Genomic DNA, 18000 nt, shown 5'->3' on the forward strand with positions numbered 1-18000 from the left:
ATTAGCTAAACTCTGATGAATTGTTGGTTTGGCCTCTAATCCAGCTGCTAAAAAATCTTGCAGGAGCTCATGCCCCCTGAGTCTCAGCAGCCCTGCTTTGGGTATCAATTTTTCTGGTGCATATTACAAAGTGTTATAAATAGTATGTAGGCCCATGTAGTGTGCTATCTCTCTCCCTCTCCCTCCCTCCACCCCTCCACCCCTCCCCTCCTGGCACAAAGATCTCTTGTTCCCCCAGTGAATGCGTGCTGCCCTGAGCCATTCAGGCTTTTGTGGGCCTGAGGGGCCCCTCTCTCTCCCCCCCTCCTCTGATGGGGTCAAAGGGGGGCAGGGGCAGGGTTTATCCCTAGTTAGTGGACGAGGGGAGGAAAGACAAGGGTGTGTGAGGGGAGGAAAGAGAGCGAGCAGGAAGATAAGAGAGCGCAATGTTTTTTGTGGATGTGTTAAAATACAGGAATATGTATGCGTGGGTGAATTACAGCAGTTTATATTTTAACTATAATATATAATTGTTATTTTTAATATGCATATGGGTAAAATTGGTGTGTTTTGTTTGCAAGACAAAGAGCACAAAAGGGAAGAACTTTGTTTCGTCTCTTATCCCTCATCTCAGTCCTTAAATATTTGATTTTAAGGTGTGTGTGTGTGTGTGTGTGTGTGTGTGTGTGTGTGTGTGTGTGTGTGTGTGTGTTTCTGTAATTATTGCAGTTCAGGTTTTTTTATGACTATAAAGACACTAAACTATCTTACTGCATACAAGCCTGCATACTGAACTGTTCATTACATTTGTTGAGTTTATTAATGACACATTAAATTTCTAACAGATCTGCAGTTTGTTGAAACTTTAATTTCCTTATTTCTGTTTCTCTGGTGATTCTCCCCCCCCCCATTCATTCGCCCTGTATTTTTTTTTCTTTGTTGTTGTTGTTGTTGTTGTTGTTGTTGTTGTTGTTGTTGTTGTTTTATTAAAAAGGGTCAAATGAAGTCGATTTAAGGCGGGTAACAAGAAATATATTTACACTTACTGCGCAAGTGCGTGGCTATTATGAAAACAAGATAATGGCGGTAAAACAATGAATAATTATTCTGAGAAAAATCGACTGTTAAAAATTTAATGATGCTTTCTAAGTCAAAATTGACTTGTATAAAATAACTGCATAGTCTGCATACAGTGTGTAAACCAAAAGAAATTGTATGTACCAAAAATCAAGGCTGGTGTAAAATTTTAAAGCGGTCTGTTATTCAGACTTTTAGACTAGACGCTAAAAGCCCACATTCATGTAACCCATGACGATGTGACAGCGAATCATCATACACGGCAGCAGGGCACAGAAATGTAGATCTCCTCTACTTTTGCTAAACTCTTTGTTTAATCATCTTAATAAACAGCTTATTTCTCCCCAGGTGTTTTCTCTGTTGCCGATGGGTCCTCATCAGGGACGGGAGCCGTCACCATGGGCGGAGCCAACTCGGAGTTGTCACAGCAACAGCAGCCCACACCTTCTCTAGCCCCTCCCTCTCCATTCACTGCCACAGCGCCGCTAAACAGCACGGCATCAACACACGTGAGTCTGCGCTACAACCTTTCTACACTCACGTATATGGAAATACACGCTCATCAAAGCCACCATGACGCACACTGTCTCTCTCACACACACACGCACACACAGTCTATTCAGCACCCTCTACATCTGCCCATTCATCCACATCTTTGGCATCTTTGAGCTGAAGTGCAGATAAACTGTGGGAATACAAATAAACCAAAGCACACTAATTAAACGTCTTCCGCACCAAATCTCTCAGCACTATTGTTAATCCTCCGCACGTTAATTGTGTGTGAAATGTGTGTTTCCCGACCTTGTGCGCATTGTGTTTTCTCAGCTCAGTTATTCTGTAGCCAATGGTGAGGCTGCACCTGTAGAGGGTCGCTGTAGCTCATTCAGAGCACAAAAATAAGTCTTCTTAACATTTCAACTACAGCCTAATTAGTTTTTCCTACGTCTAGCGAGCGAGGTCTGTGAGAAAATACTCGAGTTATTTTTATTAATGAAACTGATAGAAATCTGTTTTTGTGACACAGAGGGAACATTGATAATTCATCTTTTTTCCCCTTTTCTTTTTGAAAGCGAGTACACATTCAAGTTCCTCTATAATGAAATGCTAGACAAACCCACCAAGGCTCTGTGTTGTTATAATATGCCTGCACGTTTATGATTTTTATCATGTCACTCAATGGGGAGAATGGTGACGGGGGTGGGGGGGCTTCTGGGCCAAGCTGGGAAAGCACTCATTCACAATACATTATGTGCGAAAGTGGAGAGAAATCAAGGCTGCGTAATTAAAGGAAATCAGTCCCATCGTGAAACATTTAAGGATTTGTCTTTTTTTTGTGGGCGGGAATAATGGAATGGAAATAAAAATGGTAAATTTTTAAATGTATTTCCATTTAAACCTCATATATAAAAGCAGCAGTTAAGCACTTTGAATGAATTATCCAACACCTTTCTCAATATTTAGGCTTTTCTTCATTTTCACTGTGCACTGCTGGCTCATATAACCCTGATATCCAGTTTTAAGGTTGTTGCATCCAACGTGATCAACTTGGCCCCTTTCAAAGCACCTATCTCCTAGAAGGGTGCAGCTCTTCTTCAATCACTGACCCCAGTGTCCGTCCTTTCAAAACGTCCCCAAAGTCTGCATTCTGTCTCTGTCCACCCAGCCCCATCTTTCGCCCATGTCCACTTACCACCTCTCTTTCGCTTTCTTTCTCTCACACACACACACACACACACACACACACACACACACACACACACACTTTCTCTCACCCTCGACCTTCCTTCTCTCCGTCCCCGTCCATTTCTCTTCCCCCCCTTCTCTAGTGTCCTGTGATGTAATGACATCTGACAAGCACCACAGTAGGGATGGAAAGATAGATGGTGGGAGGGGAGGGGTTGCAGCGACTGTGTGTTTAGGGGGGTTAGCGCTCTCGCTTTGGATTCGCTGGCTCGGCCTTCATCTCACCCTGCTCCTTCTCTGTTCAGCACATATTCTAGAGGACGGGAGGCCCAGGGAAGCACAGGATATCACGCCTGTTTTCTGCATGTATAGAGGAGCTTGGGTTGCGGCTGTGTGCGAGTTTGTGTGTCTGTGAGAGCGAGAGAGAGAAATGAGACGAGGGCTGCAGAAAGGAAGCATGGGGGCGACTTAATAGAGACGGTTTCTTTTTTCCCCCCACAGTTCTTTTCAAATTGTTTTAAACGTGTGTTAGTTTGTAAAGTGTGATGCAGGCCTTTGGGCAGCAGACAAGTGAGCGCACACATTCACTCACTCACACACACACACACACACACACACACACACACACACACACACACACACACACACACACACACATACTTTAAATCGAATTGGGAGTAATTACACAACTATAGAAGGATGCCAACAACAGGCTTTCCTCTGTGTGTGTGTGTGTGTGTGTGTGTGTGTGTGTGTGTGTGTGTGTGTGTGTGAGAGAGAGAGAGAGAGACTGGGTGAATGACAGAGACCATTTGCTATTTTCAGTGCGCTAGCAGACTCTTGGCCTACTGTTATTGGCTATCAGCCCAGGACAGAGAAAGGGAGTGCGAGAGAGACTTTAATGAAAAATGAATGTAAATGAAAAATGAATGTTGATGGGAAAGGGGGCAGGATTATGGCACTGGGAGGAGGACGGGGTGGGTGTAGAAAGAAATCTGAAGTCATTTCAGAGGAGGATGAAATAGTCAGAGGGAACAGGTTCCATTTTTGGAAATTAACCTTTAATAGGAATTGGAATTTGCGGGATGATTTTCTGTATTTACACCTACTGTGTGCATAAATTTCTGATATGAGATCATGGCTTTCAGGCTTTTTTGTTTTATTCCTCTGAACCTCTCCAGAAATTTAAACAAATATATCCTAATCACCCCTAAAGCAGTGGGACAGAATACAGAAACACACAGGAGTTTTACAGACTCTCTAAAGTCTCTGTGTTTTTAGCCTTCATGTAACTGGTCTTTATGGCGTATTTATTTCAGCTCAAAATCAAACAATTTTACTCAAAGAGTTTTCTGATTGGAAACAAAGCGGAGAAAGTGTAGTAAAGCAAACTTACCCAAACTGTCAGTTTAAGCTGTTTTAGTTAAGTAACGATGTCTGGCCTTCACAATTTTTCCACACGTAAGCTGGACGAGAAACTACAACCTTGTTTCCAACGATGGATTTTAAATTCTCCTTTTTTTCCCTCATTTACTCCTCAAAACACTAATTTTTGTGCAATCAAAATGGTCAGCCATTTTGTCCTTCTAGATGGACCTGATCCTCCTGCTCATGCTCCACCCTCGCTGTCCTCGCTCTCTGTCGACCCCACCCTTCACTCCACAGTCCTTATTTGGGAAATGCCTTAATTGGATTAAACTCTATGCATCAGAAACACTTTGTCAGCATGTCAGCGTATTGTCGGGGTGCCGAGGCGCTCTGAGCCCTGTGTGTGTGTGTGTGTGTGTGTGTGTGTGTGTGTCTGTGTGTGCCTAACAGAATAATGAGCTGTGGATTTATAATATACTTGTGGGTGTGTGTTTTAATTTTTTAATGTATTTATTTTTTATAAGTGGTAGATTTCCGTCAGTCCACATTAAGATGCATTGCAGACACATGCACTCTTAACCTGTTACTATAACTGTTCCACTTGATAATAAAGAAACACTTCCTGGTTTTTGTTTATTTTTATGTATAATGCTTAAAGAACAAAATATAAAAATAAAATGATAATAATTCTGGTAATTTATATAGTAACACCAGCAAAAATATGCAGGTTTCCATATTTGAAATTTAGAGGTGTGTGTGTGTGTGTGTGTGTGTGTGTGTGTACACCAGTGTACATTTTTATCATTATTTTATTTATTTATTTTTTGTATATTTCAAGTCTATTTGAGCCCAGAACAGCTGTTTCTTGCTATCCTATCACATTTTATACGTTAGATTTTAAAAATATTGTAATTGTTTAGAAAAATCAAAAGTGTGTGTGTGTGTGTGTGTGTGTACACCAACAATAGTGTATTTTTATCATAAAAGCTAAAAATCGTCACCATGAGCCAAAAATTAAAGACTATTTTTAGCCATTTTTGTTTTAATAAATTCAATCTGATGTGTCCCAGGTTTATTCATTTATTATTCAACGTTTTAAAACGCGTTTCTTGGGACACTCAGACACCTGAATCACCACGTGATTGTAATGTGGGAAACTTTCTTTCTCACTCTAAAAGTTTACAGCTTGATTCTTGCAAAATTCGTGAGATTATGATCAAGAGGGAATCGGTCTTGCCAGCTTAAATTTTGCCTTTCATGCCATCAGTTGGCACTTTTTTTCTTTTTTTGAAGTTGCCTGCCTTTTTCCAAGCATGACTTCTCAGATGGTTCAGTGGAAAAGAACAATCATGCGGTTATCTGAAAACTGCTGGTTTAGCCATTATATTATAAAGAGTCAAATCAGAGAGAAAATGTGGCTTCTTGTGTCTCATGTGTCACTGTTTGTTTGTCTCCGTCCACAGGTGAGCGCTCTCCCAGGCTCTGTCTTCAACCTGGCCCCCCCCCACATGTTTGGCAACAGGCTGAACCCCAACTCGACCATGGCGGCGCTCATCGCTCAGTCCGAAGCCTCACCGGCAGGTACAGCAGCAACACTTCATGCAGCAGTGCATGTTTGTTTGTGCGCATGTGGAAAAAATAAAATGTGTGCATGAGAGAGAGAGCGACAAGGACACGGAGATAATTGATAGGTCAATGCCCCCTTGATCCCGCAAAAAAGGTCAAGGGTCAGTGATATTCTTAAGCCCCTCCCACTCAGTTCTAGTTAAATGGCATAGGTTTTCCTCTATTTTCTCTTTTTTTTTGGTTTTCTGATAAACTTTAATCAGTATGAAAGAAAAAAAAATAGGCTCTTTTTGAGGAAATGCTCCTCCTGGAGCCGGCAGGAGCTCCAGAGGTAGAGAGAAAGTCCGTTTGTGTTGTCTGTTCAGCGCAGAGGAGCTGATGAGGGAGTTACGAGAGACTTTAGTAATCAAGAGTAGCCGTTTCCTGATGCAAGACATCTGGTTGGTCAAAGAGACGAGAAGCAAGAGAAAAGAGGCGAATAAAGAGTGCAGAGGAGGAAGCAGTTCCTGCTGCCGGTCAGCAGTCATCAGAGCCAGATCCAGGCTGACCCGCAGGTCAGCTCACTAATCAGGCTGACTGACAGGGGGCCGCGTGTGTGTGTGCGCGCATTCGTTCATGCGTGTGTCCATGTGTGTATGTGATCCAGAGACCTAAATCTGTTTACCTCACTTTATAAGCACCTATTTTTAATGGGTGCAAATCATGCATGTCAAGTTATTAACATCAGCACGTTTTTAGAAGTGAGTGCAGCGGTTTTTTGGTTTGTGTTTTTTTAGAAACTACGGACAGGCTACCAGGCAGGTTCAGTGTGTTCAGCAAACCTTATATATAATTCATGAAAATGAACATTTTGATTGCAAACTCTAAAAAAAACAAACAAAAAAACAAAAAAAAAACCCCAACAACAACTGTTTTCTTTTTGTAATTAAGAAAGGAAAAGATTTTATACCATATTTAATTTTGTAAGTTGTTTCAGGTGTGTGTGTGTGTGTGTGTGTGTGTGTGTGCGCGCGATGCTGTTGTGTAAAGTTAAATGTTTCCAATTGGAAATGTGTTTAATTTGTAATTAAATTAAATGTATAATTCAATATGAAGTCATTTCTGCCGTTTACACAATTTCAGATGTGAGTATTGTAAATGTTCTCCACTTTAATTTTAAGTGAAACTTAAATATAAACATAGTATGAATTAATAGGCCAGTGGTTTTTCTTTATTGATTAGATTTTCTTTAGCGTCAGTAAAATTTCTTTGTGCAAAAGGTGAAATATTCAGATATTAAACCAGCAAACAAGTATTGTATATTTTCCCCCCTATATTTGGAAACAGACTATTTTTGGAATATTGACAGTTGATTCATTATTAAAATAGTGGCAGATTTATTTTCACTTGATTGACCTATTACTTCATTGAGCTGCACTAACCAGTAATGAAAATAATCATTAAGCAGCCTTAATGAACATTGATATTTCCTTACCATAACATTAAGCACACAGACGTGGAGAACACGTGTCTGCGGCTACATAAGCATGAAGTTCTGTTTGTCGGCTAGTAAGGGTCATGTGAGCGTAAACGTGCAAGGTGTGTGTGTTTGTATGCATGCAGCCTGTTTACTTTGGCAGCCGTTTCTCTTTGCTTTTGAGTGTCTGGAGGGAGGTGCCAGGGACGAAAAGGGTTACGACAGAAAAAAGGACTTGAAAAAGAAGAGAGCGAGGGACTGGAGTGGTGACCTGGTGGGGGTAAAAGCTGGGATTGACTGTCTTAAGTAGAGGGGAGTTTGTGTGAGTGTGTAAATGCAAAAGTCTGTGTGCATGTGTGATTCATTACTCTCACTGAGGAAAATGAAAAGAAGCGTCTGGCCAGGGGCCCAGAGGGAGGAGAGACAGAGACTCTCACAGAAGGTAGAGAGGGAAGCACATGCAGTTTGAATGAAGGCTTGTGTTTGAAAGAGATACAGAGAGAGAGAGAGAGTTTTGTAGATTGCAGAGCCCACAGTATTGCAGCGCATGTAGCCTGGGTCAGAGGGAAAACAGAAAAACTTGAAAAGGGTCCTCTGTCTTCACTTCTTTTTATCATCCCGGACCCTTGAAAAAATATACTCCAGAGTGGATAAATCCAGGAACAACGGCAATTTGCTTTAGTGTGGTAGAGGACAATTATGCTTTTGAAAAATAATGTTGTACGCCTGGGGTGAAATTCCAGTGTGTCTCGGGTCATGCAGACTGCCACCCCTGTATGTATCTCCAAAATTAACCAGTGTTTTAACCATCACATATTTTCTTTTATAACTAAAGTGTTTTTAAAAATTAAAAAATTAAAGAAATCCAAATATAGTTAATTGGAAGTGATTGTGCTGTGTAACTGCTCTGCAGCGCGATGAAGATCCACCCTACTTAACTATGTTTTACAGCTGGGGTCAAGACAAATCTGTCATTTCCTGGAGCAGAAACATGTCTTGAGCTCAAAACTGCGTTTTTAACAAATTGTCAAACTTTAACAAATGTCCTGATGTGTGATTTTCCAAGCCGTTAAAGAAGGCTCAGAGTCTCCGGTCTGGATCAGTGTGTGAAGCTCCCTATAAGACATTTGAATGATCAATTTTTAAGCATTGCAACACTATGCAAAGAGTATTTACAAGCCACAGTTAAATGACTCATTTTCTCTGCCAGGAAACAGAAATAAACGACCGAACGATGAGTCTGGCTGTATTAAAACGCAGGTGATCACAAAGAGCCCGAGGATAGAAAACAAAGCAGGAAAGCTGGGTTGTTACGGATGTCTGGGATGTTTTGCAGTCTGTATTGTTTGCTTGCCTAAATAAATGAAGAAGCGTGTTTTTTATTCTTGTTTTTGTCTTGACTGGTGGCTTAAAAAAATAACCTGCAAACAGTATTGTGAGTGCGCTTTCACATTCAACTTCAGCCGGCTCTGTGTGGATATTTTGATTTTTATTTCAGCATATATTGTGCAAAGCAGTTGGTCTAAGATCCATTCCTATATTACAAATAATGACTGAACAGGCTCATGCTGTAATGCTTATGTTTATGCCTGTTCTGTATTCTGATCATTAAAAGTACCCTAACTTCCAAGTAGGAAACTAAAATAAAATAACAAACAGATAAACGTCTTTATTCTCACATCTAACCCTCCAAAATTTGTAGAGCATTCATTTAAAGACCACAAATGAATTCCACATTTTTATGCTCATGTCAACATTATTCCATAATTTCATCCTAACAACAGAAAAACATCTTCTGTCCGTGTTCTCGTCCAATTGATTTTTTTTTTTTTTCTGTGTGTGTGTCTGTGTGCAGATCAGGAGGCGGGAGACGGCAGCAGCAGCGGCGGCGGTTGTGTCGGAGCTCAGGGCTTCTCCATAAGAGCTTCTCCCAAGACCACCCCGCGGTGAGTGCGCGCACACACACACACACACACACACACACACACACACACACACACACACACACACACACACACACACACACACACACAGATACCCTCCCCAGCACTCCCTCACCATTTACATTCCTCACTGGTCCCCCTCCTTCACCCATCCCCCCCTCCCCCTTTCTGCTTTTCCCTTTGCTGGCCCCCTCATCTCCCCTCTCTTCCTCTCACTCCTCAAACACACACATGCACACTCTCTCTTTTGCTCTTGCCCCTACAGGCAATTCTTGCTCTCTCAGCCATCGATAACTTGTGTTTTTGAAGGTGGTAACCATCCTTCAAGTCCAGTTAGATGTTTTTTTCTTGTCTTCTTGTGTTTAAGGACAGTGTGATGAGTTATTGTATCTCCTCCATTTTGGAATGTTTGCATGGATCATTCAGGATCACGGGGAAATTGATCATACAGATAAACTTTTTTTTTTGTTTCCGCTATTGTCTGTGGAATGGGTGATTTCACTTGATAAGGTTGGTTATATATGGTTTTATTTTTTATTTTTAAATCTAAATTTTTGGTCTTAAATTTAGGATAAATGACATTTAACTGCAAAAGGAAACACTGTAGCAAAATGAGGCGACTTTAAGACTGTTTAAGCTTCTTTAAAGTTTCATGTGCGAGTGGTGAGTTAAGTCATATTTTTACATTCCACAATAGGGGAAAATAAGATGCCGTTTGCACCCCTACGGCTCAGTCATCTCTTCCGGTGTCCTTTATTTCCCCTTTTCCCCTCTCCTCCTCTCCTCAGGCTCCAACAGCTTGTCTCAGTGCACACTGAGATTTATCGCATCAAGACAGTGCACTTCCCTCTCTCTGTCTGTCTCCCCCTGTTGCATGTCTTCTTTCTTCCTCTCTCTCCTAGTCTTTTTCTAGCTCTCACGCGCAGACAGAAAGCCTGGCCCCTTTTCATTAGGGGCCACTGTAACAACAAATTGATGTAGTTTTATAGCCAGCAGTGACTATGTTTGTCTGACGTTTATGTTAGGTCGTTAATCTCCCTATTGACCTCTCCATCTCTCCTTTTCTATCAATGCACTCTCTCTCTCTCTTCCCCTACATTCAGCTCTCCGATTGGTGGCCTGCAGATCCGCTATGACTCTTCTGGGTCGTTGCCGGGGCCGGGGCAGGGGTTGCTAGGGGCGGGAGGAGGTGGGGAGACGTTGCCCCCAGTGGCCACCAGCATTGAGCAGCTCCTGGAGAGACAGTGGAACGAAGGGCAGAGCTTCCTGCTGCAGCAGGGAGCACAAGGAGACGGTGAGAAGACGCAAGCACCAAGCATCCTTAAAACTACAAGATTACCTAAAAGAATCGTCCGATTTCAGACTATTGCTCACCAGTAACTACTGAAAAACAGGCCTCTAAGCAGGGAGTGATTATTGGTAGCAGTGGCTGCAGTGACTCCAGACATGCTTGCAAAAGTATGGGACGAGTTTGACTATTGTGTGGACTAATGCCGGGTGTCCACAGGGATGTGGAGCACTTGTGAAAATTTTGTATGTAAAATATACCAAAAGCTTTTATGTCCATTACTTTAAAAAATATAGCCTTTTGAAATCGGATGATTCTGTTTGATACACACTTATGAGTTTGTTAATTCCATTTAAGTCTCTCACCAGACGGATTTTATTTCTACCTGTGACACCCTCACAGCATTTTATTTAACAAATAAGTCACATAAAAAACCCAAATAATAGTTTTACTCTCTATTTAAAAGATACAGTATAAGGCAAAAGGCCTGAAATCAAACAAAGGCAGTATGAAAACAAAAGGTGAATTCTCTTCATTTCAAAAATGACAGGAGATTAATCTCCTACCTCACACGCACTCATACACTTTGTCCACTTCACCATTTCCTTCTCTGTGTCAATTGATCCGTCGGCTCTTTGCCTTCGAGCTGTTGTGCAGAGCCGCTCCCTCTTTCAGTCACATTTTCACTTTATCTGTTATTGTTGCACCTGTCAATCTCTTGCTGGTTATCTACCTATCTGAACATCCCTTCTGGGATCAATAAAGTGAAAATGAAAAAGGGGGATGGCAGCCTGGTCGTTAGAAAGGCTGTCCTTCAATCGGATGAGTCAGGTTTAAGTTCCTGCATCTGCAAACCCTCCTCCTCCTCCCCCGACACAGAGTCCGTGCAGGCGCAAGGTCACTGTAGCTGACCTTGATCTCTGACATGTCTGTGTTGAGTATCTGTCTGATCGTCACTGTGTGTGTTGTTAATGTGAGGTATAAGAAAAGGCAGATTTAGAAAATGAGTGGCCTTTTAGAAAGTAAGGATATTGGTGAAAGGGTCAGTCCTGTAAAGATTCATCCCAGCATATAACCCAGCACCAGCACTGGTTATTTTACCTTCACTGTGGTGCAGCTAAAACAACAAGTGGGCTAACAGTGTTGACTGCAGACTGACGGGGCTGAGTTTTATTTCATTTGTGCAATTTTGAAGTCTTTATTTTCTCACACAGGTGTGGAGAGCAGTAAATTGAAAATTCAGAGCGGAGCTATTACAGAATATTTGGAGCAGGAAATAAAAAATCGCTGCTTTTTCTGTTCCCTCTCTCTTTCTCAGTGGTGAGCATGTTGAAGTCTCTGCACCAGCTCCAGGAGGAGAACAGGAGGCTGGAGGAGCAGATAAAAACTCTGACCATGAAGAAAGAGAGACTGCAGCTTCTCAGCGCACAGCTATCAGTGCCTTTCACACCTGCCACGGCCTCCTCGGGTACACAGACACTCTTACTTACTTACTTAGAAATCAAGGTGAATGATGCACACCAGTGAGCCACAGCACCTGCCTGGCATTGTGCAGGTCTGCTTTGTGTCACTGAAACAGCTGCCCCCCCATTGATGTGTTTTGTGGTATCAGGCATCAAGCATGGCAGCAGGAGATCCTTAAAATGTTACCTCCATGGACTAAAAAAATATCACAGATGCTTGATCAGATTGAGAGCTCGGGAATTTAAAGGCCAAGACGACACCTAAAGTTATCGTTCAAGAAATTTTTGCACTGAGGGTGTGTTATATTTCTGAAAATGTGACAGTCCAATACTGTTGGCATGAAAGGTTTGAATGTGGCCTGCAACACTATTTTGGAGGATGTATGAGTAACAACCATCATCACCCTGCCTCTGCCAGCTTCCCTTCCTCCCATAGCACAGCCTGATGCATGCATGTGTTTATATCAAAGTTATTCAGATTCTTGCATCTGCACATGTTATTTTTTTCCAGCTTTAAGATCTGACTGAGCTACTCTCTTGTTCCCGATCGAAAAGATGGATTGTTGCTGGCTGACGTCATTTAGCACAGAAAATTTCTAGAACTTGAAAAGCAGGTTTCACATTTTTTAGACTGGCCCTACTGAGACATGTCTAACCTTTCGGTTATCCGCAGATGTGAAGGGAGCCCAGCCGGGAGCAGCTGACTCATCTTTACCTGTGGCGACTCAGGTAAGGACAAATTCGTGGTTTGACTCCTCTGTAGTCAGCAGAGTTTGTGTTTTCAAACTAGTTTTTATGCTTTGTTTTGATTTCTGTTTTGATTTTCCAGAGTGGCTTTATTTTTATTTATTTTTTATTAGTTTCAGTGTTAGTTTTAGTCTTGAACACTCAGTAATTTATTTATGGCAAATGGCAGAGGCAAGATTTAAAGTCAGAATAGAAATTGCAATATAAACAGAACTTTTTGTAGTTGACTCACAGGCTTGTAGACTTTGAAAGTTTTTTCTTTTATTCTATTTATTCTTTAACATTGTAAATTAAGCAAACTATAATGATCGCTTTAATTTAATGTCAAAAAGGTGTGAAATAACGCATATCCCAATTAATAGGCCACATCCTTCGGAGGCCGTATTTGAAGGTCGATTATGTCACAGCAAGGCAATGAAGGCTGTCCCAATTCGAAGGCTGCTCCAAATGCGGCCGACAAATGTGTCCTTCATTAACCTATCCCAGAATTCATAGCGCGGCCCGGCCAATTCCAGTTTCCAACAATGGCGGCAGCTACTTAGTTTTAATATTACTCTTATTACTTTTTCTGGGTCACCAAATAAACTTTTAAGATGTTTTCAGGCGAGAATGTAGCTGTGTAAGCTTCAAATATCTGGTTGGTTTATCAAGACATCACATATTTGCAAACGTGCTTCAACGTTTTCGAAGGTGTCCCACCAGCTCGATAGCTGACCGCGTGGTCAAGGCTCACTAGAGCCGGCAAGAACAGCAAACTCCCGGCACATCGTTTTCAGATCCCCGCGGTCTTTCACTCGGGTTAAACATGAAATATAAGTCACTTAAAATGTTATTGTTTGGCTTTTTTCAGTGTTTTATTTGTTCCTGAGTAAATCGGTTTGGCTGAGATTAAAGTTATAGTTTCGACACAGCTGAATAAACGTCAAACAGAAAACACAGAAGTGTGAGATGGTAGAGAATGTACTCCAGTGTTCTGTTATATATTAGCAAGCGAGGAGCAGACGGCTGAGTTTATTGAACTCCCCCGAAATCTGAAGGCTAGACCATCCCATTTCACAGCCTTGCACTTCCGGCCTTCTAGGTCTTCGAAGGACCCGGCCCATGTAGAACGTGAAGGCCTGGTCCTCTGAAGGATGCAGCCTATGAATTAGGACATAGCTACAGATTCTGAATGCAGGACTTGTCATTAATGGGAGTCTCTTTCTGGTCCTCAGGATAGTGCATCTTGTGGTGGTCACAGCAGTAGTGGCTCCACCTCCTCCCTCTCCACACCTCCCTCGGTGTCCCAGAGTCCACCTCAGCCACAGCTCAATGGGGTCGCCTCCGTAGGGGTGACCCCGGCTGGGTTGGGCGGCGTGGCGGGGCTAATGGGGGCTCTGGGCGCAGGGAGTGCGCTGGGCATGGGTGGAATTGTCGGGGCTCTGAACGGCGTGATCCAGACGCCGGCCGGCACCTCCAGCCCTCACACACACACTACAGGAGCAGCTACAGGCGTCACTTTGCCCGTCAATAACAAGTATGGCTGTTTTCATCTTCCTCTAATACATTAAGCGCCCTTTTCAGATTAATAAAGCATCAACACTGGGATGCGAATTGTGTTGGAAGCCTTTGATGATAATAAAATCAATACATGCGGTTTCACATCACCCTTCCCAACAAATTGGTTGACTGTCAGCGAGTTAAAGAGCTCCAGATGGGTGTCAGTAGCTTCACATTTTCAAGGCCCTTTCACATAAGCACATAGTTAAGTACTGAAAATGTTCGGGAATATGTTTGTCTCGGCTTCCCAAGAAGTTTAAATGTGAACTTTATTGCATCCTCTCTTCCTCTTTGTGTCTTTTTGCTTCCGCAATGGATTTTAGCAGCTCAGCAACTAGTAAGACCAGGTGAGGCAGAAGCTGGTGCCACTTCACAAACCGCCGTAGCTCTGTTTTCATCAGTGTGTCAGCTTTGTGAAGAAATGCTGTAGTCATGCATGTTTTTTTGAGTTTGAATCTTTTCTTGTTTTGTTTTGGGGGGTTTTTGAAGCAAAAAATAAGCTCATGTTTTTCTTTATAACTTATAGAAACAGATAAATGTTAATATTTTCTGTCACTCTCACCGTCACAGACCTGTAATGTTTTAAAAAAGTGTGCTAAACAGTCTGGTACTGTGCAGGCAGAGTGTTAATTGCGTTTGTCTCACTGTGAGTGTGCTTTGTCTCCTCAGCGCGGCGCGAATTGGCCTGCTGTCTGAGCAGCAGAGATTGCTCCTGCAGCAGCATCAGCTCCACCAGCTGCTGTCCTCACAGCCTTCAGTGGTACTACACACACACACACACACACACTATGCACATTTGATTACTTACTACTATCACACACAGTTAAACACAAAGACACTGAGCTACAATTTTCTTTTAGACGATAGTCTAAATCACCTAGCTTATTAACTCTTCTTCTTCCCCTCTTTTCCACACTTTCCCCTGCTTTTTTTCTTCTGTCTCACGCTCTGTTCCCCCTTCAACTCTTTTCTTTAATGACACCTCCACTTAATCCTCTTCTCTTTTTTTTCTTTTTCTTTTTTCTCTCATTCTTCCTCCTTGTTTCCTCCCTCCTTGCATCTCCCCCTTCCTCCCTCTGCTCCCCAGGAGCAGCAGCAGGTGTTGCTCTACCAACTGATGCAGCAGCAGGACCTCCAGCAGCTGCAGTCCCTCTCCTCCTCTGCCCAGATTCCCTCCATCCCACTCTCTTCCGCTCAGCTGCCCATCAACAACTTGCTGCCCGGCGCCCAGAGCCAGGGCCAAGGCACCATCACCGCCAACCCCTTCCTGGCGCTGCAGCACGCACACGCTGACACGCATGGCTCAGGGGCGCAGAAGCCTCGGCTAGCCGAAAAAGCCGTTGGCGTCGGAGGGCAAGAGAAGACGTGACGGCATATGTTCTTTTTGTTTCCTTTTTTTCTTTTTATTGTTTTGTTTTACATATATATAAATATAAATATATATATATACATGCGCAGAGTTTTTTGGGATCAGTCTGTTGGTCAACTTTGTAGGTTAGTGATGAGAACATCTGCAGGAGAGCAAAATGTGTTCATGTTAGATATTTGTTTCCAGCAGTGTGTTAAAGCATAACACACACACTCTCTCTGTGTGGAGTTATACAGAAGACTGTCTGTAGTTTAGGTTCTGATCTCGACACCACGTTTTGTGTCATTTTGTATTATTTATTTGATTTAACGACTTTTTAGCTGCTTTGAGTCCTTATTTTGATTGCTTTGTCTACTTAAAGATTTTTTTAGTTATTTAATACTGCTGGTAGTAACTGAACGTGTGTTACTGTCAGTACGTAGCACCAGCGGACATGGTGTGTTTAGTCTCTTCTCTCAACAGTTCAGTTGACTGACAGGTTCCCAGAAACTCTTTTTATTTCTTCGGTGTTTCCTACTCCGAATCTTGTTCCAGGTTTTGTTTTGGGTTTTTTTTTTTTCCTCTCTCATTTTTTTTTTTTTTTAAATTAATGTTTTTGTAATGGTCTGGTCTCTCTGCTGTTTCACTCTCTCAGGGGCTTCAGCCAAACCAGCAGTTGTGCTGCAGCGCACAAGCTGGCACACACACAGAACTACAAACATTTGAAAAGAAAAGAAAATGGCAGCAATATTATGATTAGGACAACAGTACAATTCCCTGTTATAGGACTTACCAGTCATAGATGTGTGATTGACATCTGTCTCGCAGCAGTCCTGGAGGGACTATTAAATGAGGAAATGTCCCACACGTCCTCAGTGCTGCCTTCTCTCCCCGTGTCTCCTTCCCGCAGTTTGCGTACATCCATTAATGTCCGTGAGCCAAGCCTCGTATGGTCACCACAGAAGCCTTGCTTTTGACTGTCTCTTCTCTGGGCCAGATACAGGAGGATCATTCGGGGAAAAGAAATGTAAAAGAGGAGAAAAAAAGATTATTCAAAAAAGTACGTTGAATGTTCACAAAGATGCTTAAATCCACGTCACACATCCACTTTCAGAGATAAACCACGCAGTTGGTTATCAGCAAGTGGAAGTGATTGCATTTCATCTTCCCGATTGAGCCTCCTGCTGCACCTACCTCTTGAGCAGGACCAGCCTATCAGGACCTAAAAGGCCGACAGCAGCGGCCACTTATAAACCCACAACAGTCAGGACTGGCCAATCAGGGTCCAAACCCAAGTGCCTGAGGCCAAAAGAGGAAAGTGGGATTTTGTTTTTTTTTTTTAAAAGCAAACAAATATATATATATATTAAAAAACACTTGGTCACTCTACCCAATTTTTCACAGTGCTACTGGTAATGAAGCTGCGTTGCTAAGGCAACAGATTACAAAAACTCTTGGTCCTTCAGGCTGGACGTCTCTTTAACAAAACTAGGAACTTTTATTCTGCTGCATTCTCTAATATCAAAGCCAACTTTGTGTTGTGCTTTCTATTTATCTGGAGGTTTTGTGTAATGGGCATAAGATGATATATTTTAAAAGCCCGCTTGTTTTTGCAATTTAGCATCATTTTGTACTACTGTGTAAAGTTGTTTTTTTTTTCTTTTGTTCCTCTGTTCAGTCTAATCTTGCTGTAAACCCTTTTAATGATTTCTATTTTTGTCATGTGTTTAAAGCTAGGAGCTACTTATTAGCTGGCTGATTTGGGAGGGGTTGTGGTTGTATATAGGTGTTTGTAGGGGAGGAGGAAGTGTGTCAGGGGGGGTACTTGGTGGCACAGTTTTTACCTCGTTAAGTGTACATAAATCTTTCTCATTGGCCGTCGGTTGTACATAAGTGATTATGATTGGTCGTGCTGGTGTGAAGGAAAGCCAATGAAGCCTCAGTTCATGTGTGTGAATCTTTAGGACCAGACAATAAGGTTGACAGTGACTGGACACAAAAGTATTAATTTATTTTTATATGTGCAGGGACATTGTGTTTCTTTTTTTTCTTTTTTTCTTTTTTTTAATGTTTTGCACCATTTTCTTGATGGAAAGTCATTTTATACTCTGGGCACCATATTTTCATCTGTGCACACATTTTGTTGGATAAATTTTCTAAGAGTGTAAAAAAATTGGTGGGGGATTGACAATGTATTTAAAAAAAAAAAAAAGAAAATTAAAGAAACACTCTGGTTAAGTAAGAGCAGCGTTTGGTGTTTGTATCAAAGTATCAGTAAAAAAATCACAAAATCACGCATGCTGTAAATGTGTTTGCTTTTACCGTGACGCTGATCAGTAGAAAGAAACTAAATGAACCAGAGAGAGGGCTGGACACTAGTTTTTATCCGGCCTGGTGCTAAAACGGCACTAAAACCCCCAATAAGATGACATTTAATTCAAAACAAATGCACACAGTTTAAAAATCCCCCAACAGAGCCCGTTCATAAACTCACAATTTTTTAGCCACCTCACAAATACTTCTTTAAAACAACTAATATTATC

General features: G+C 42.0%; 1 protein-coding gene across 3 annotated transcripts in view; it reads left to right on the forward strand.

Moving 5' to 3' along the window:
* mllt10 (MLLT10 histone lysine methyltransferase DOT1L cofactor) overlaps nucleotides 1-17699 on the forward strand; it is a 53808-nt gene extending 36109 nt beyond the window's left edge. For 2 of the 3 annotated variants that reach the window (XM_082546280.1, XM_082546282.1), the window contains 10 exons: nucleotides 1405-1565; nucleotides 5571-5688; nucleotides 8985-9075; nucleotides 10176-10366; nucleotides 11679-11828; nucleotides 12497-12552; nucleotides 13785-14086; nucleotides 14433-14456; nucleotides 14779-14869; nucleotides 15197-17699. In XM_082546280.1, the coding sequence (XP_082402406.1) occupies nucleotides 1405-1565; nucleotides 5571-5688; nucleotides 8985-9075; nucleotides 10176-10366; nucleotides 11679-11828; nucleotides 12497-12552; nucleotides 13785-14086; nucleotides 14433-14456; nucleotides 14779-14869; nucleotides 15197-15478 (1466 nt within the window). In that variant the 3' untranslated portion in view covers nucleotides 15479-17699. The remainder of the gene's footprint in view (nucleotides 1-1404; nucleotides 1566-5570; nucleotides 5689-8984; nucleotides 9076-10175; nucleotides 10367-11678; nucleotides 11829-12496; nucleotides 12553-13784; nucleotides 14087-14432; nucleotides 14457-14778; nucleotides 14870-15196) is intronic. The other variant, XM_082546281.1, reaches the window with a different exon arrangement.
* The last annotated feature ends 301 nt before the right edge of the window (nucleotides 17700-18000 follow it).

This window comes from Aulonocara stuartgranti (assembly GCF_965226115.1).
Source record: "Aulonocara stuartgranti genome assembly, chromosome: 9".
NCBI classification, from domain to species: Eukaryota; Metazoa; Chordata; class Actinopteri; order Cichliformes; family Cichlidae; genus Aulonocara; species Aulonocara stuartgranti.